This window comes from Natator depressus, chromosome 4, assembly GCF_965152275.1.
Source record: "Natator depressus isolate rNatDep1 chromosome 4, rNatDep2.hap1, whole genome shotgun sequence".
NCBI lineage: Eukaryota > Metazoa > Chordata > Testudines > Cheloniidae > Natator > Natator depressus.
Window position 1 is genome coordinate 80,167,220 of NC_134237.1, and position 17,867 is coordinate 80,185,086.

At 42.2% G+C, this 17,867-nt stretch overlaps 1 protein-coding gene across 3 annotated transcripts in view; it reads left to right on the plus strand.

The window, feature by feature from the left end:
* Nucleotides 1-17,867, plus strand: part of SNX25 (sorting nexin 25) — a 161,569-nt gene that overhangs the window by 136,977 nt on the left and 6,725 nt on the right. For all 3 annotated transcript variants that reach the window (XM_074951250.1, XM_074951252.1, XM_074951251.1), the window contains 3 exons: nucleotides 2,994-3,158; nucleotides 13,179-13,296; nucleotides 16,106-16,172. In XM_074951250.1, coding sequence (XP_074807351.1) covers nucleotides 2,994-3,158; nucleotides 13,179-13,296; nucleotides 16,106-16,172 — 350 coding nt within the window. The remainder of the gene's footprint in view (nucleotides 1-2,993; nucleotides 3,159-13,178; nucleotides 13,297-16,105; nucleotides 16,173-17,867) is intronic.

The window sequence follows — 17,867 nt, forward strand, 5'->3', positions numbered from 1 at the left end:
GCAGTGCCACAAGGGGTCATTCTGTTACCTCTCCTGTTCAATGCGTGTATAGGACTGTTAGGAGAGCTAGTAAGGGTGCATGGGGTTCAGTATTTTCACTGCGCCGATGACATCCAACGGTATGCCTCTTTCTCTTCTGATGTAGTTCAGCACCTCAGCCAGTGTCTAGCTGAGACTAGCGCAAGGCTGAGAGCAAGCTGGCTGATGCTGAACCCAGCTAAGGCAGAGCTGACGATGGTGGGTTGGGGGAAGCAGCTGGAGGAGATGGCAGAGGTAATATCGGCCCCTTTGGTTGAGGGAGTATGTGTGACATTGGTGAATAGTGCTCACATCTCATGGGCGATGTTTGACGCCAAGAAGCTGTTTGAAGATCATATTACAGTGGTGACCCAGTCAGCTTTTTACCATCTGTATCTGGCTGGGAGGTTGCAACCTTTTTTTTCTGATGTGGACCTTGCCACTTGTACCCATGCTTGTGTCACCTCAAGATTAGACTATTGTAATGTGGTCTACATGGACTACACCTTACAACCATTCAGAGGCTGAAGCTGGGGCAGAATGTATGTGCTTGGTTAGTGAGCAGGACACCTCACTGGGAGCGTGTGACCCCAGTGCTTTGGGATTTGCCTGGCTGCCTATTGGTCTCCAGGTGAAGCTTAAAGCATTGGTCATGACCTGTAGACCATCAAGCCCTAAATGGCCTGGGACTGGCCTAGCTGAGGGTCCACCTCTCCCTGTGTCCTTCTGCCACAGCTGTGGTCAGCAGCGCACTTGAGGTGGTCCTCTTTGTTATAAAAGGTGGGGGTTGCTGGCAGGGCATTCTCTACTGGGGATCCAGGACTCTGGAACTTGCTCCGTCATTTGGTTCTATGGAGCCTGAATTTGGTGACCTGCAAAAGACACCTCTTGAATAGGGTCTCAGAAGGAGGCTGAAGGTGTGCTTTTTAGATGATGAAGGGAATAGGTGGTTGGCTGGCCAAATTCCTGTGGAATTGATTTCAGTGCTGCTGAGGTTTAATTTGATAGTATGTATTGTATGATTATGTAATTATATTAGATTGCCTAGAGCCTTGGCTAGGCATCATTATTATTTTAAATCTAAATAAATGAATAAAAGGTATGGTTTAGATAGGACAACCTTTAAAGTGGCTGTGTTTTGCCCCAAAAGGTGAAATTGTATTTGGCCTCCAGTAGCAACAAACAGGAGACATTATACAATTTACAGATACATAGGGGTTTTCAGGGCCACCTGGGTTTAACGTTGCTGTTTGTTTAAAGCAGACTGTTTAACAATTAAGAAAAACTGTTCTAGATTCTGAAGTTCAGAGACTAATAGGCCACCTCTGAGTCAGGAAAACTAGCGTATTCATTGATATGCAAAGTAAATTGTTTGATTTTAGAGTAATCTTTTTCCTAGATAGCTTTTGTTTGTTTTCCAGGTACTATAATACAACCAAACATTGCTGTAAAACAGCAAGGTATATTTCCCTCAGGAAGTGAAATAATTGTATGTATGTTCTCTTTCAAAAGTAGAATGTTGCTGAAGTGGAACTGAGCACCATTAATATTCAATGTACTTTTTTTTAAACTGGGGATAGGATTTCAAACCCTGAATGTTTGCCATTTCATTGCTGTGCTTTTCAAAGGCATCATTAAAAAGTAGCAGAAATGTATTGAAATATGAAACTCAATTAGATTATTGCATATCTAACTGCTATTTCTTGGGTGCTGTACTACCCTTAAATAAACACTTCAGATTTTAAGCATCAAACTTTAAGACTTTCTTTTTTCCCCTTCTGTGTCCTCTTGTCCCTTTCTGTTTCCTGCTGTTCTAGATTCCCTTCACTCCCAGCTGCTCATGGTCAGGTGCCCCATCCTCCATCCCAATAACCTTTCCTGCAAACCATCCTTTATGTCAGTGTCTGAGGAACCCCCTTTATTTGGTGCTGCTTCTCTGGTGCTCAGAACCCAATCCTGTTTATCTGCATCTTCCTTCTGCTCCAGATTCCCTCTTTCCACACCCACAGACCAGGCAAAGCAGCTAGTTCTGTGCAGGTTTCCCTGCAGATGAAGTAAATTAGGTAGAGAAAGTATAGTTTCAGGCAATCAAAAATCTCCAGATTCTAGTTTCCAGTGAAAAATAAAAATGACACTTGGGCATGACTACAGGGGAGAGCTTAGTGGATGGGCAATTTATAGCAGTGCCTAGTTGGGAAAGAATTACTGGCAATAATCTGTGAAAATCAAAGCACATGCAAAGCCTTGACAGAAGGGAAAGCTATTATCATAATTTCACTGTAACTATGGGTATTGTACGAAAAGTGACTATGTAAAAACAGTTCCTCCTTACTCAACAAATATGCTCCCTGTGTATTTCCTCTGTGTGTCTCATATTTGCATATTTTACTGTCTAAAATGTACTACTTTTTACTATTAAATAACTGCAGAGCCAAGATAAGCTGAATTCTGTTTTGGGTCATACATCATTTTACCAGCATTGTTACCAATGAACCTAATACTCCTCTCACTTATACTGGCCTAAATCAGGAGTAAATCCATTGTAACCATTGGTATATTACCAGCGTGAGAGCCGAGTCAGTCTTGGCGTTTAAGTCTTTATTGGAGGAGAGGGGGTGATGTACAAGCCCAAAAGAATACATCTTGAGTTTCAGATCCCATGTTGAGCTTGTGGCATTGGCATTTAGAAAAGCCATCTCTCTAGTGGTATGTCAGTTTGATCTCAGAGTGATTGTGAGACCATAAGCTTGGAACTCCACAATGCCATTTTTATAGTCCTTTTAATTTTCCGCTTTTAAATAAATAATGTTTTAAAGCCAATTCAGACACTCCCCTTATTCACTAATGCTAGTCTCACTGTGCACCTGATTAGTGTATTAATCAGCTATACCGAAGAGTCTGTTGCACCTTATTGCTTAAATAATTCATATTTAATTGATATGTTGTGAATAGTCTTCATTCTGTTTTCTCCACAGAAGCTGCTTTCTGATGAAAGACTATGTCAGAGCGAAGCACTTTATGCCTTTTTGAGCCCTTCCCCTGAGCACCTCAAAGTTATTGATGTGCAAGGAAAGAAATCTGCTTTTTCACTCTCATCATTTCTGGAAAGACTTCCTGGTGATTTCTTTTCTCATCAAGAGGTGAGTGGTAGAAAAGTAATTTTCCTAGATTTAATTATTTGTCCAATATAAGCTGCTAATACAACACTTTTGATTGGTAGTTAATATTGGAGGGTGTTTGCAAAGATGCTGTTCAGTTTACTGTAAGCAAACCAATGGTGAGATATTAAAGCTCTCTACTAAATTTAATGCAGTTTGCTAATAAAACATGTTTTATCCAGTGATGAGCTACCAAAATCTTAACAACGGGTTTCCTCCTCACCCCACAAGGGGGTCATTCCCCCCGCCCAGGACCCCTTCCCCATCCTCTCCCTCCCCTGTCCCCTGACTGCCCCCAGAACCGGGCAGGAGGGTCTCATGGGCCACTGTAGTGGGTGCCCACCCCGCCCCTAAGAGCCAGAGGCACCTGCCGGGAGGCAAAGTGGGGAGTCCCGGAGGTGCTTACCTGGGGCAGCTCCCAGGAAGCATCCGGCAGGTTCCTCTGGCTCCTAGGGCGGGGGAGCATAGCTGGGGGGAGCAGGGGGAGCGGCCACTCCCCCACTGATCACATAAAAAGTGGCGCCTTAGGCGCCGACTTCCTGGGTGCTCCGGGGCTGGAGCACCCACGGAGAAAATTTGGTAGGTGCAGAGCACCCACCGGCAGCTCCCCACCCCACGCCCAGCCCCAGTTCACCTCCACTCCGCCTCCGCCCCTGAACGCACCGCACCACTCTGCTTCTCCACCCCTCCCCCGGCTTCCCGCGAATCAGCTGTTCGGCAGGAAGCCTGGGAGGGCTGAGAAGCAGGTGGCGGCATCTCACTTAGGCCAAGGGTGGCGGAGGTGAGCTGGGGTGGGGAACGGTTCCCCTGTGCGCCCCCCCAGGTTACCTGCTGTGGCGCGGGCAGCCCTTCTCGCGCCCCGCCCCATCCCAGCTCATCTCCGCCTCCCTGGGCCTGAGCGGGAAGCCGCTGCCTGCTTCTCAGCCTGCCCCAACTTCCCGCATGAACAGCTGATTTGCGGGAAGCCTGGGGGGGGCGGAGAAGCAGAGCGGGGCGGCGCGTTCAGGGGAGGAGGCGGAGGTGGAGCGGAGGTGAGGTGAGGTGAGCTGGGGCTGGGGGTGGGGCGGGGAGCTGCCGGGGGGTGCTCAGCACCCACTAAATTTTCCCCTTGGGTGCTCCAGGGCTGGAGCACCCATGGAGTCGGCACTTAAGGTGCCACTTTTGGCCGGTTAAATTTAGAAGCCCTTTTAGAACCGGTTGTCCCTCGTGGAACAACTGGTTCTAAAGGGGCTTCTAAATTTAATAATCGGTTCTAGCGAACCGGTGCGAACCGGCTCCAGCTCACCACTGGTTTTATCTCTGTGGAAAATATATAATATAGACAAGTGAATAGACTGCATATTCCAAGTCAATGAAATGTACACAGCCTGGGACAATTTTTGCTAGCAAAATTTCTGACCTTTCAAATGCTTAAATATAAAGCCTTTGTAGAGCTGTCCAGGGGTATCTCTGCTGTCTTGTGATAGTGAAACCCAGACTGGAGTGGGGAGGGGTATTCCTTTGATACAAAGGCTTTTCTTTTGTTCTGCTTCTCCACATCCTCCATGTAATTTTTTGTATATACCTTTTATGAATGTTGTTTTCTTCTGTGTAATATTGAAATTAGACAACCAGAAATAAGAGATCCAAATTCACTGGCCCTGATCTTCCTCACCGTATGTCCCTCTTTCATACCATTCACGTAGTTCTTTTATATGTGGCAGAGAAGAGTTTAATATGTGGCTAGGGCAAAAGTTAAATATTTTTTTCTTATACCATCTTTAAATTTATTTTTGCTTCTTTCAATTTATAAATTTTATAAAATGTGCTTATACGCTCTTCAGAAAGAAATCTGATGAGGTTCAACACGGACAAGTGCAGAGTCCTGCACTTAGGACGGAAGAATCCCATGCACCGCTACAGACTAGGGACCGAATGGCTAGGCCTCAGTTCTTCAGAAAAGGACCTAGGGGTTACAGTGGACTAGAAGCTGGATATGAGTCAACAGTGTGCCCTTGTTGCCAAGAAGGCCAATGGCATTTTAGGATGTATAAGTAGGGGCACTACCAGCAGATCGAGGGATGTGATCGTTCCCCTCTATTTGACATTGGTGTGGCCTCATCTGGAGTACTGTGTCCAGTTTTGGGCCCCACACTACAAGAAGGATGTGGAAAAATTGGAAAACGTCCAGCGGAGGACAACAAAAATGATTAGGGGACTGGAACACATGACTTATGAGGAGAGGCTGAGGGAACTGGGATTGTTTAGTCTGCAGAAGAGAAGAATGAGGGGGGATTTGATAGCTGCTTTTAACTACCTGAAAGGGGGTTCCAAAGAGGATGGATCTAGACTGTTCTCAGTGGTGGCAGATGACAGAACAAGGAGTAATGGTCTCAAGTTGCAGTGGGGGAGGTTTAGGTTGGATATTAGGAAAAACTTTTTCACTAGAAGGGTGGTGAAACACTGGAATGCGTTACCTAGGGAGGTGGTGGAATCTCTTTCCTTAGAAGTTTTTAAGGTCAGGCTTGACAAAGCCCTGGCTGGGATGATTTAGTTGGGGATTGGTCCTGCTTTGATCAGGGGGTTGGACTAGATGACCTCCTGAGGTCCCTTCCAACCCTGATATTCTATGAGTCTATGACGGTTTTCTCCTATGTGGCTGTACTGTACTATAAATCGTACAGATCATAATCTAAGCACTTAAACCCTCACTAAATGCCACTGTTACTACGTATCAACATCAGTCAACAACAAATGATCTCCTCCTCCTCCCTTACACTGTTGAGGTCACCGCATCAGAAAACCGCTCGGAGAAACAGGCTTTACAATGTGCCCTGAAATTATTAGATCCACAGACCATGGGGGGAGGAAATGCCAGAGCTCAGTGCTCCTCTTCTAAGAATGTTCTGTCTCCCCTCCTCCAGACAAGACATCTAATGACTGTCGGTTCCTTACTTGGCAGTGTAACCCTCACTGTTCCAATGTACTCGCTTCAAAGGCTGATAGATTGGTTTGGAGGCAGAGCTGACAGACCTGCTTCTCTTGTTTCCCCCTTTTGGCTCCACCTCTGCTCCCTGATACACGGGAATGTGCAGGGAGCCCTTAGCTGGCTCTGCAATATGTGCGGGATAATGATCACTACCACTATCCTGCACAGGCTCCTCCAGTCCTGCCCCCAAGCAACCAAACTGCACTCATTCTACTGTGTGGCCGTGGAAGAAGAGCTAGGATTGTGCTGTGCATGCACTCACCAGGGCAGCTCCATGGATGCCAGTACCACAGCTTCTCTGTGCTTCAGAACAGAGCCAGAGCACTCCCTAACTCAGAATAAATACTCTGTGGGGTTGAAAAGATCAATTCATTACCTCCAACAGTGAATGCAGGTAGGTCTGAATCTCTGAGGCAGTGGTCACTGCATAGCTAAATAGTGCCTCTGAAACCTTTGATCCTCCTGAGACCCTTCCAAATCACCACCTTCCCAAAAGGTGTAAAGTATTATTCAAGGCAAGTGGGTTCTCATACAGTAAGTTTATATACACACACACAAGATGGAAGGAGAAAGAGATTTAAGGAACAGGGGAGAAGGAAGGCAGGAACATAACAGGACGTTGGACTTGATGACTTATCAAGGCCCCTTCCAGCCCTCCATTTCTATGATTCTATCTTGGTGTATCTTTTGCTTTGTCTTTTCCTCCATTTTTTTCAGTCTCTGTTCTTTTTCCACCCCCTCATTTCTCTTCCTCTCTCATTCCCTGTTATGTTCCTGCCTTCCTTCTCCCCTGTTCCTTAAATGGTGAAGGACCAGGCAGAGGAAAAGACGGGCTAGTGAAGGAGAAATAGAGCTCAAGAATAGGTTTGCAGAGTTGGAAAATGAAGAAGCGGCTCAGCAGGTAGTCACTGAAGGTGGAAGGGCAAGGAAGAAGAGAAGAGCGGCTAGTCCTATAGGAAAAGGGGAAGAGTTAATGGAGATTACACCAAATATGAGCCCCAGGAGGATACAGGATGGGTTAAAGAGGATTACAAGGGAGAATAGGAATGGAAAGAACTTGCAGCCAGAGGGAACAGGGGATAGACTGGAGAATAGCACCGTCACTAGGAAAAGACAGGTCTATGTTACTGGGGACTCTTTACTGAGAAGAATAGATAGGCCTGTAACCAGAGCTGATCCAGAGAATAGGAGGGTGTGCTGTCTTCCAGGTGCTAAGATACAGAATGTAGACCTGAGGTTGAAAAGGATTCTAAAGGGAGCGGGAAAGAAGCCCCTAATTAACCTTCATGTGGGAACAAATGATACGGCTAGATTCTCGCTGGAAAGTATTAAGGGACGCTGTGCTAGGCTGGGGAAGATGCTTAAGGAAATCGAGGCTCAGGTGATCTTTAGTGGGATTCTGCCTGTTCCTAGAGAAGGGCAACAAAGGTGTGACAAGATTATGACTATCAACAGATGGCTTAGGCAGTGGTGCTATAAAGAGGGCTTTGGGATGTATGGCCACTGGGAGGCATTCATGGATAGAGGACAGTTCTCTCGGGATGGACTTCATCTGAGTAGGGAAGGAAATAGACTTCTAGGATAGAGGCTGGCACAACTGATTAAGAGAGCTTTAAACTAGGAATTAGGGGGAGATGGTTGGGAGATGTCCAGGTAATCTCCACGCCAGAATTTAGCATTGAGAGGAAAGAAAATGAAGTAAGAGTGGATACAGCCGTGGGTAGGAGGAAGGGCAGTGTAGATACAAGTCTAATAGGTTATACTGGTAGTAAAATGACCGTGCCTAATAGGATACAGAATGTGAGTGAGGCCAAACAGCAAAAATTAAGATGTTTGTACACCAATGCGAGGAGCCTAGGTAACAAAATGGAGGAACTAGAGCTACTGGTGCAGGAAGTGAAACCAGATATTATAGGGATAACAGAAGCATGGTGGAATAGTAGTCATGACTAGACTACAGGTATTAAAGGGTATGTGCTGTTTAGGAAAGACCGAAATAAAGGTAAAGGTGGTGGAGTAGCACTGTATATCAATGATGAGATAGAATGTAAAGAAATAAGAAGTGATGAAATGGATAAGACTGAGTCCGTCTGGGCAAAAATTAAATTGGGGAAGAAAACTATTAGAGCCTCCTCTGGGATAGTGCTTGGGGTATGCAAAAACTGCCGGGATCTAATTTGGATATGGATAGCGTTTTTAATGTTTTTAATAAGTAAATACTAATGGAAACTGTGTGATCATGGGAGACTTTAACTTCCCAGATAGAGACTGGAGGATGAGTGCTAGTAATAATAATAGAGCTCAGATTTTCCTAGATGTGATAGCTGATGGATTCCTTCAGCAAGTAGTTGCTGAACCGACTAGAGGGGATGCCATTTTAGATTTGGTTTTGGTGAGTAGTGAGGACCTCATAGAAGAAATGGTTGTAGGGGATAATCTTGGCTCAAGTGATCATGAGCTAATTCAGTTCAAACTGAATGGAAGAATTAATAAAAATAAATCTGCAGCTAGGGTTTTTGATTTCAAAAGGGCTGACTTTCAAAAATTAAGGAAATTAGTTAGGGAAGTGGATTGGACTGAAGAATTTATGGATCTAAAGGTAGAGGAGGCCTGGGATTATTTTAAATCTAAACTGCAGAAGCTATCGGAAGCCTGCATCCTAAGTAAGGGGAAAAAATTCATAGGCAGGAGTTGTAGACCAAGCTGGATGAGCAAGCATCTCAGAGAGGTGATTAAGAAAAAGCAGAAAGCATATAGGGAGTGGAAGAAGGGAGGGATCAGCAAGGAAAGCTACCTTATTGAGGTCAGAACATGTAGGGATAAAGTGAGACAGGCTAAAAGTCAAGTAGAGTTGGACCTTGCAAAGGGAATTAAAACCAATAGTAAAAGGTTCTATAGTCATATAAATAAGAAGAAAACAAAGAAAGAAGAAGTGGGACCGTTAAACACTGAGGATGGAGTGGAGGTCAAGGATAATCTAGACATGGCCCAATATCTAAACAAATACTTTGCCTCAGTCTCTAATAAGACTAAAGAGGATCTTAGGGATAATGGTAGCATGACAAATGGGAATGAGGATATGGAGGTAGACATTACCATATTTGAGGTAGAAGCGAAACTCAAACAGCTTAATGGGACTAAATCGGGGGGCCCAGATAATCTTCATCCAAGAATATTAAAGGAATTGGCACAAGAAATTGTAAGCCCATTAGCAAGAATTTTTAATGAATCTGTAAACTCAGGGGTTGTACCGTATGATTGGAGAATTGCTAACACAGTTCCTATTTTTAAGAAAGGGAAAAAAAGTGATCCGGGTAATTATAGGCCTGTTAGTTTGACATCTGTAGTATGCAAGGTCTTGGAAAATATTTTGAAGGAGAAGGTAGTTAAGGACATTGAAGTCAATGGTAAATGGGACAAAATACAACATGGTTTTACAAAAGGTAGATAGTGCCAAACCAACCTGATCTCCTTCTTTGAGAAAGTAACAGATTTTTTTAGACAAAGGAAACGCAGTGGATCTAATTTACCTAGATTTTAGTAAGGCATTTGATACTGTGCCACATGGGGAATTATTAGTTAAATTGGATAAGATGGGGATCAATAGGAAAATTGAAAGGTGGATAAGGAATTGGTTAAAGGGGAGACTACAACGGGTCCTACTGAAAGGTGAATTGTCAGGCTGGAGGGAGGTTACCAGTGGAGTTCCTCAAGGATCGGTTTTGGGACCAATCTTATTTAATCTTTTTATTACTGACCTCGGCACAAAAAGTGGGAGTGTGCTAATAAAGTTTGCGGATGATACAAAGCTGGGAGGTATTGCCAATTTAGAGAAGGACAGGGATACCCTACAGGAGGATCTGGATGACCTTGAAAACTGGAGTAATAGTAATAGGATGAAATTTAATAGTGAGAAGTGTAAGGTCATGCATTTAGGGATTAATAACAAGACGCATCAATTAGAAGTAACGGAGGAGGAAAAGGACCTTGGAGTATTGGTTGATAATAGGATGACTATGAGCCGCCAATGTGATATGGCTGTGAAAAAAACTAATGCGGTCTTGGGATGCATCAGGAGAGGTATTTCCAGTAGGGATAAGGAGGTTTTAGTACCGTTATACAAGGCACTGGTGAGACCTCACCTGGAATACTGTGTGCAGTTCTGGTCTCCCATATTTAAGAAGGATGAATTCAAACTGGAACAGGTACAGAGAAGGGCTATTAGGATGATCCGAGGAATGGAAAACTTGTCTTATGAAAGGAGACTCAGGGAGCTTGGCTTGTTTAGCCTAACTAAAAGAAGGTTGAGGGGAGATATGATTGCTCTCTATAAATATATCAGAGGGATAAATACCAGAGAGGGAGAGGAATTATGTAAGCTCAGTACCAATGTGGACACAAGAACAAATGGATATAAACTGGCCACTAGGAAATTTAGCCTAGAAATTAGATGAAGGTTTTTAACCATCAGAGGAGTGAAGTTTTGGAATAGCCTTCCAAGGGAAGCAGTGGGGGCAAAAGATCTATCTGGCTTTAAGATTAAACTCGATAAGTTTATGGAGGAGATGGTATGATGGGATAACATGGTTTTGGTAATTAAATATTCATGGTAAATAGGCCCAATGGCCTGTGATGGGCTATTAGATGGGGTGAGATCCGAGTTACCCAGGAAAGAATTTTCTGTAGTATCTGGCTGATGAACCTTGCCCATATGCTCAGGGTTTAGCTGATCACCATATTTGGGGTCGGGAAGGAATTTTCCTCCGGGGCAGATTGGAAGAGGAGGCCCTGGAGGTTTTTCGCCTTCCTCTGTAGCATGGGGCACGGGTCACTTGCTGGAGGATTCTCTGCTCCTTGAAGTCTTTAAACTACGATTTGAGGATTTCAATAGCACAGATATAGGTGTGAGGTTTTTTTTGTAGGAGTGGTGGGCGAAATTCTGTGGCCTGCGTTGTGCAGGAGGTCAGACTAGATGATCATAATGGTCCCTTCTGACCTAAATATCTATGAATCTATGATTTGGAAGGGTCTCAGGAAGATCAAAGGCTTCAGAGGCACTATTTGCCCCGTATGCTTGAGCTACTCTTATACTCCTCCTCAGCAATTCATCCATGTTTTAACTTTTTGTAGGATTCCCTTTTGATTTTCTGGTCATTAAAGAGCTCCTGATGGAGCCATATTGGCCTCTTACTATTCTTTCTTTCTATCTTTCCTTTGCACTGGGGTAGTTTGCTGTTGTGCCTTTAATATTTTCTCCTTGAGAAACGGGTAGCCCTCCTGAATCCTTTTAGTCCTTAGATTTTCTTCCCCTGGGACCTTACCTACCAGTTCTCTGAGTTTGTTAAAGTCTGGTTTTTTTGAAGTCTATTTTCCATATTCTTCTGCTCTCACACCTTCCATCCTTTCCTTAGAATCATGAAATCTATCATTTCATGATCACTTTCACCCAAATTGACTTCTACCTTCAGATTTGCAACCAATTCCTTCCTGTTCATCAGAATCAAGTCTAAAATGGCTGTTTGCCTGGTTACTTCTTCCACTGTCTGAAACAAAAAGTTGTCCCCAATACACTCCAAGAACTTACTGGAACTTTTGTTTTTTGCCATATTACTTTTCCAACTGATATCTATGTAGTTAAAGCCTCACATTACTACCTGGTGATTTAGATATTTCTGTTATTTAATCTATAAATGCCCCATTCACCTGCTTTTTCTGATTTGGAGGCATATAGTAGACTCCTACCATGACATCACTGCTATTTTTTGTCCCTTTTATCTTTAGCCAGAGACTTTCAACTGGTCTGCCTCTCACCTCCCTCTGGACCTCAGGACAAGTATATATATTCTTGATGTATAATGCAACACCACCTCCCTTTTTATTCTTCCTGTCCTTCCTGAACAAGCTATACACCTCTTGACCAATATTCTAGTTATGAGACATTTCACACCAAGTCTGTGTAATGCCAGTTAAGTAACAATTTATTTTATGTACTAGCACTTCCAGTTCTTCCTGTTTATTCCCAGTACGCTATGCACTGGTTCCTCTTACTGGCTTTCCTCAGTAGGGACATGCAGGCTGCATTCCCAGCAAGTTGAGACCAGGGCCTGGGTGGAAGTATTTCAGGGTCATTATGCCTTTCTGTCGGGGGTGGGACCACAGGGGCAGGCAGAGGAAGAGCTAGCAGTGGTGTTGACAACAGGCTGTTTTCCTCCCATGGCAGGTCCTTCCTTGTAGACTACCCAAGTTAAGAAATAGGGAAAAAAAAACCCAGCATGCAGCCCTGCCTCCATGCCCTCCTCCGCTGGTGAACTCAGCTGGCTAATTCCCTTAGTCTCCCAGCTACCTTCGTTTTACCAACCATCTAAGATAGAAGGAAAGAACAATGATGGAAGGGGATGGAGAAAGTAGAACATAATTTTTTTCTTTACTCCTTTTCTTTTGTTTCAAAAAAGTTGAGGGAAGGCCATTGTGAATGGATCCCGACCAGTGCTTCTGCCGAAACAGCCCAAGCTTTCAGCGTATGCTACAGCTCAGCTGTTGCTCAATGGCACAGTCTAGACATATTTGCTGTTATTTTACCTGAACGAACACCCATTAAACCTTGCTGCATGTTACATGTTTACTTGTTAAAAAAGAGTTTTTTCACTTTATTCCTTGATTTGTAATTTCTAGAGGAAATGCTCTCATTATGTAACTTTTTTCCATTCTAGGTCATTCCTCGGGTTCTTCAAATATGTTAGGCTAGGAATATTTCTCTTTATTACTGTTTTCAAAATGATATACTGGAGCTGTTTGAGATCTGTACTATTTATACAGCTCCTTGGAAAAGACTCTATACATTTAGAGTACGTTTCTTGGCTGTCAAGACCAAGACCAAAACCAAATCATAGGAAAAACAGAATTATTAGTATTTTGCACCATTACAAATGAGACGTGGTTCAGGTTCATGAACTAAGTAGTGGGAGGGAAATGAGCTCTAAAACTAATATCCCTTAACAACTCTCTTCCATACTGTACCTGTATTGCTCTTTTAGGAGGAGACAGAAGAGGATAGTGACCTGTCAGACAATGGAGATGATGTGGATGGTAAACGAGATGCTCTTGCTGAGCCGTGTTTCATGCTGATTGGAGAGATTTTTGAGCTGCGAGGAAGTAAGCTTTGAACTTGCTTGCTTATTAGTGGATTCTGTTGGTTAAGAAAAAAGCTAGGAAATATTGATTTTGAGATGTCAAAATGAATCACTGTTTTCCTACCATTTAAATGAGTGGAGATATTTTTGCAATGTAAAACACTGATTTCTTTGGAAATCAATGTTTTTTAATTTCTGACTCTTCTGGGGATAAGCTCCCAATCATAACATTGCAGTAACAATGCAACAGTTTGGGAGTTTTGCATTAAATATTTGTAAGCTTTACCTCAGTTTAAAAATGTTCTATATTTCCAAAACACAGGCAAAAATCAGAGTATGCTTTTGTGTCAGGATACTGCATTTTACAGTGAACTAATTCCAAGGAAAAGGAAAGTAGATGGTTTATCATATTGACATGCATGTGTCAAAGCAACATGACTTCCACATCCATTATAAAAAAAAGTGTCTTACTCCAAATATAACTAAAATACATAGTAGACTTGAAGCAACAAAATGATAGAATTAGGAACTCGTTTGGTGCTGGATCTTTCATGCCTTGCATGTCTGAGTAATGGCTGCATGACCAGGTCCATGGACAGAAGCATCAAACAGAACTATTTTGTGTCCACTAGAAGATGCAACTGTATTTAGCCACACATAGTATTTGCTTTAAAAAAAATTTGTTTTCAGAGCAACTATTCTAAAATATCACACCTTTCAAAATGCTGTAATTACATGCTCCAACTGGAGATCTTTGCAAATTCAGATCTTTCCCAAGACAGCCTTGTTAAGAGAGTGAAAGTTTACTGAGGATTTGACAGTTAGGAAGGAATATTCAAATTGTTCCTTCAGTTATTCTTGATGACAAAAAGCTGCCTTTTTTCTTTTTGCAAATGTATCCAGAATGTCAGTGCCATTGATGAATACCATATATCCTATTGTTAGATGTACAAGTGCAAAAAAAAAGGCTTAGGAAGTAGTGCTGGGCCACAGTTAGTGTAAACGTTTAGGTGATATAGTCTTAAAAAAAGAAACCCTTCTAATAGGAACCAAAAATTAACAATGTAGATCTTTGCCTATATTTAAAAAGATATACAAAAATGGGAAATGGTTTAATAATCATTATTTCTACTCCTTCCTATGATCTAAACTTCTCCTTGGCTATCTGCACAGAATAAAGAGAAGCATATAATTGGAATAATCACAGTTCATCCTTTCTATCAGAAGGAAGAAAAATCTAATTCTTCATTGGCTTTGATATTTGTAGTGTATAAATCCACTAGACATCATGTTCCAGAATATTAACTCTGTTCCTTCCTGTTCTTCTGTTTCTGTAAATTGAAAACTTGAACTAGTGATTCCCATGTAGCACGGTTCTTCCTGTGTTATTACCAGTTATACCCAGGCTATTTTTTCATATGTCTTCTTCTTGGTAACATTTGATGTCCCTTATTTTTTATCTCTATTTGTGAACTTTCACTATGTGGCCCCTGATAGGAAGGTGGCAAAGTTGAATCAAGTCATGCAAGGTCTAAGTGCAGTCGTAGGCCTTTGAGCACTTCCATTGTTAGTCCTTGTTGGACAAGAGTAAACCACCATTGGGCTCAACATTGGCCTAATTCTTTCCCATTGAAGTGGGAGTTTTACCACTAACTTCAGTAGACGAAAAGTTAGGCCAACACTGACGACTACTGAACATCCCACACTGCGTTTTTCTTTTCTTGCTGGCCAAGTTGGGATAGTAGCAAAAGGCCCTTTATCAGACAACAAGCTACAGTGCTACAGCATTCTTTTTCTGGCCAGTCTAGCTTTTGGGGGTCTCTGGGCAAGGAAAGCTCCCATAGTTTAGTTCCAACATGGTCAAATCATGAAAAAAAAAAAGGCTAACGTAATGATTGAACCTAATGACCGGAAGATTCTAAATGCAAGGGAAAAAAGTAATTCTAGAACTTTGTTAATTGTGCTACTGATGAACATTTTGAAGAGACAGTCCCATTTGGCTAACTTACTCATTTCCTGTGCAGTTCACTTTCTGCAGAGGAGAACTTCTAGTTAATTTTTGAGATGCAGATCAATAGAGAAAAGAAGTGACCAAATTTTGTGAGAAACTTGAATGGTTTCCATGATGTCCAGTTTGCTGAATGGGTTTTTAAGGCTTTTATTTCTCTTTTTAGTAGTGCAGGATAGTTGAAGCTTATTCAGAGGAAAAACTCACTGCATTTTCAGTCTACATATTTTTTCTATATAATAATTTCTTCTGATGCCTTAATGATTTTTGAAAAATAAGGTGTCTCTCAGTACTTACAGTATCAGTGCTTACACTATTGCAACCCACTGTGTTAGATATTTGTTTAATCTTTTATTAAAATGACAATGCTGAATTACAAACACTGCCTACAAAAGTCTCTTGTATTCCATGAACTCTGGGCAGCAAGCTACATTAGAGCTGGATGTGAACCACAACAGTAGCTCTTAATATGTGTCTGGGATTTAATCTCTAGTTGAAATGGAAATGCTACTGTCAGACACAGCAAGAACAAACATCCCAAATCTAAAAGAAGTGTGTTATTCCTTGCAGTCCCAGTGCAGTCACCTTTATTCTTTCTAGAAAGTTGAAGGACCTAGTAAAGTAACCCAAAAATAACCGCATAGCAGGACAGACAGGAAAAAAAAATCAGAAGTGAAAGAACTATGTATGTAAAGCTTGGAAAGTGAAACATTAATACAGATAATAGTAGATAAATGTATTGTAGTTTCTGTGTCATGACTGTGGAACCTAGAGAGTTACTGAATGTCTGGTCTTTATTTTCTTTCCTTTTTCATTATTCTAGTGTTTAAGTGGGTCAGAAAGACACTAATTGCACTAGTACAAGTCACTTTTGGAAGAACTATCAACAAGTAAGTAGCAGTTAAACTTTAACTCTGATCCTGGAATCATTGCTGTATGAATAACTAACTGAAAGCAGACTATTTAAAAATATCTATTGACATTCTGTTCATATAGTTAAGGCTCGGCCATTGTTGTCTTACTGCAATTTAAAATTAAGTTTATTCTCATGTTGATCAGAGGGGAATCTAACACAGACGTACAAAATGGATCAAGAAGGGGCTCCCAAGGACCCAGGTTTAAATGTGAAATTGGAGGGCCAGGGACCAGTCATCCCACCTCCTTCTCTGGCTGGCCAATGGGTGGGTAGAGTCTCTAGAAGAATAGGGTCCACCCTGCATTCCCCCAGCATGGGCTTTCTTCCTCCCCCTTTCTGGTGGGGCTGTCCCAATCACTGCTGGTCCCATCAAGTTTCCCATCCATTGAGGCAGGTGTGTGGCATTATGGTTCTGCTCCTATAATCTGTACCACAGTTCTGAAATCAAGATTGTTTCACAGGGATTTGCCATTTGTGGAATTAAATTAAAAAAGAGCAAATATATTTCATTGGTGAGAAATGGGCGTGCTATAAAAATTGTCTGCTCCTTTTTCCTTAAGAGTGAATTAGCACCTCACAGCTTATCAGATGCTGTCCTATAATTTCTGAAGGAGTTAAACATTATGCTGGTTTGAATGGCTTTTATTTTCTTAGTCTATCTGCTTTTTTTACGAACCCACAACATTTTCCTAAGTGACAGAAACCATTTTAAGTAGACAGTATGAGTGTGATTTATTTGTAAGGTAAAATAGCAACATATAATTAATTACTCCTGTGCAAGCCAAAATGTCAGTTTTTCATTTGCATGGTTTACGACTCCAAGAAGACTTTTCCATGTTGTCATGAGGTTTAGGCCTGCAAAACGTGACCATCACAGAGCTGGGTAAAAAGCTGGAAATCTCTTCATGAAAATTGTTGTGGAAAAACTTGTCCTTTCTTGGTTAAAAAAATGATAACTAATATAGCTCTTCTGCCAGGTGCAAAGGCCTGTAGTAAAATAGTTATTCGACAGAGCAGAAATTTGGTATCAAGGAATCTTGGTTTTTCCTTCCCACGGATCTTTGCTTGGTTTCATCACCAGAGCAGGCTCTAGAAAAGCATTTTAAAACTACTTTTTAAAATGAAACATAATTTGTTAGTCCGCACTGTCATAAACTTTTGAAGCTTGAACACTATGTTTAAATGTCTGTTATCCTGTTGGTTTGCGGAAAGGTGTTGGCATAAAGCCAGCAGAAGGCACACAAGCAGATGGGTTTGAGTATTGGGAGTCTGCCTGAGTTATGGCAGCCTCCTGAGCTGCTTTGTTGGGTCACAGCTTTGCTTGGAATCTCTTCGGTACTGCATGCTGGTCCCCCATCACTGGTACACCACCTGCGCCAGGGCTTGACAGATGGTCCTCCAGAAGGCAGCCTTATGACAGTCTTCCACAGTCATTTTGCTGGGGGAATCCCCCCTAGACAGACTGTGTCACTTTGTCACTGTACCTGTAAAGGGTTAGAGATGGGGTAAGGATTTTACCCTAAATATTTCTTCAATAATTACTTGTCTGTGTAAGCAATTGCTGTAGTGGCTAAGGGATTTTAGGCAATAATGAATAAAAGGGAGGTAGTCCATGGGCTGCTCTCTTTTTTAGATGTGGCCCACATTATGAACAAGTTGAAGAACACCT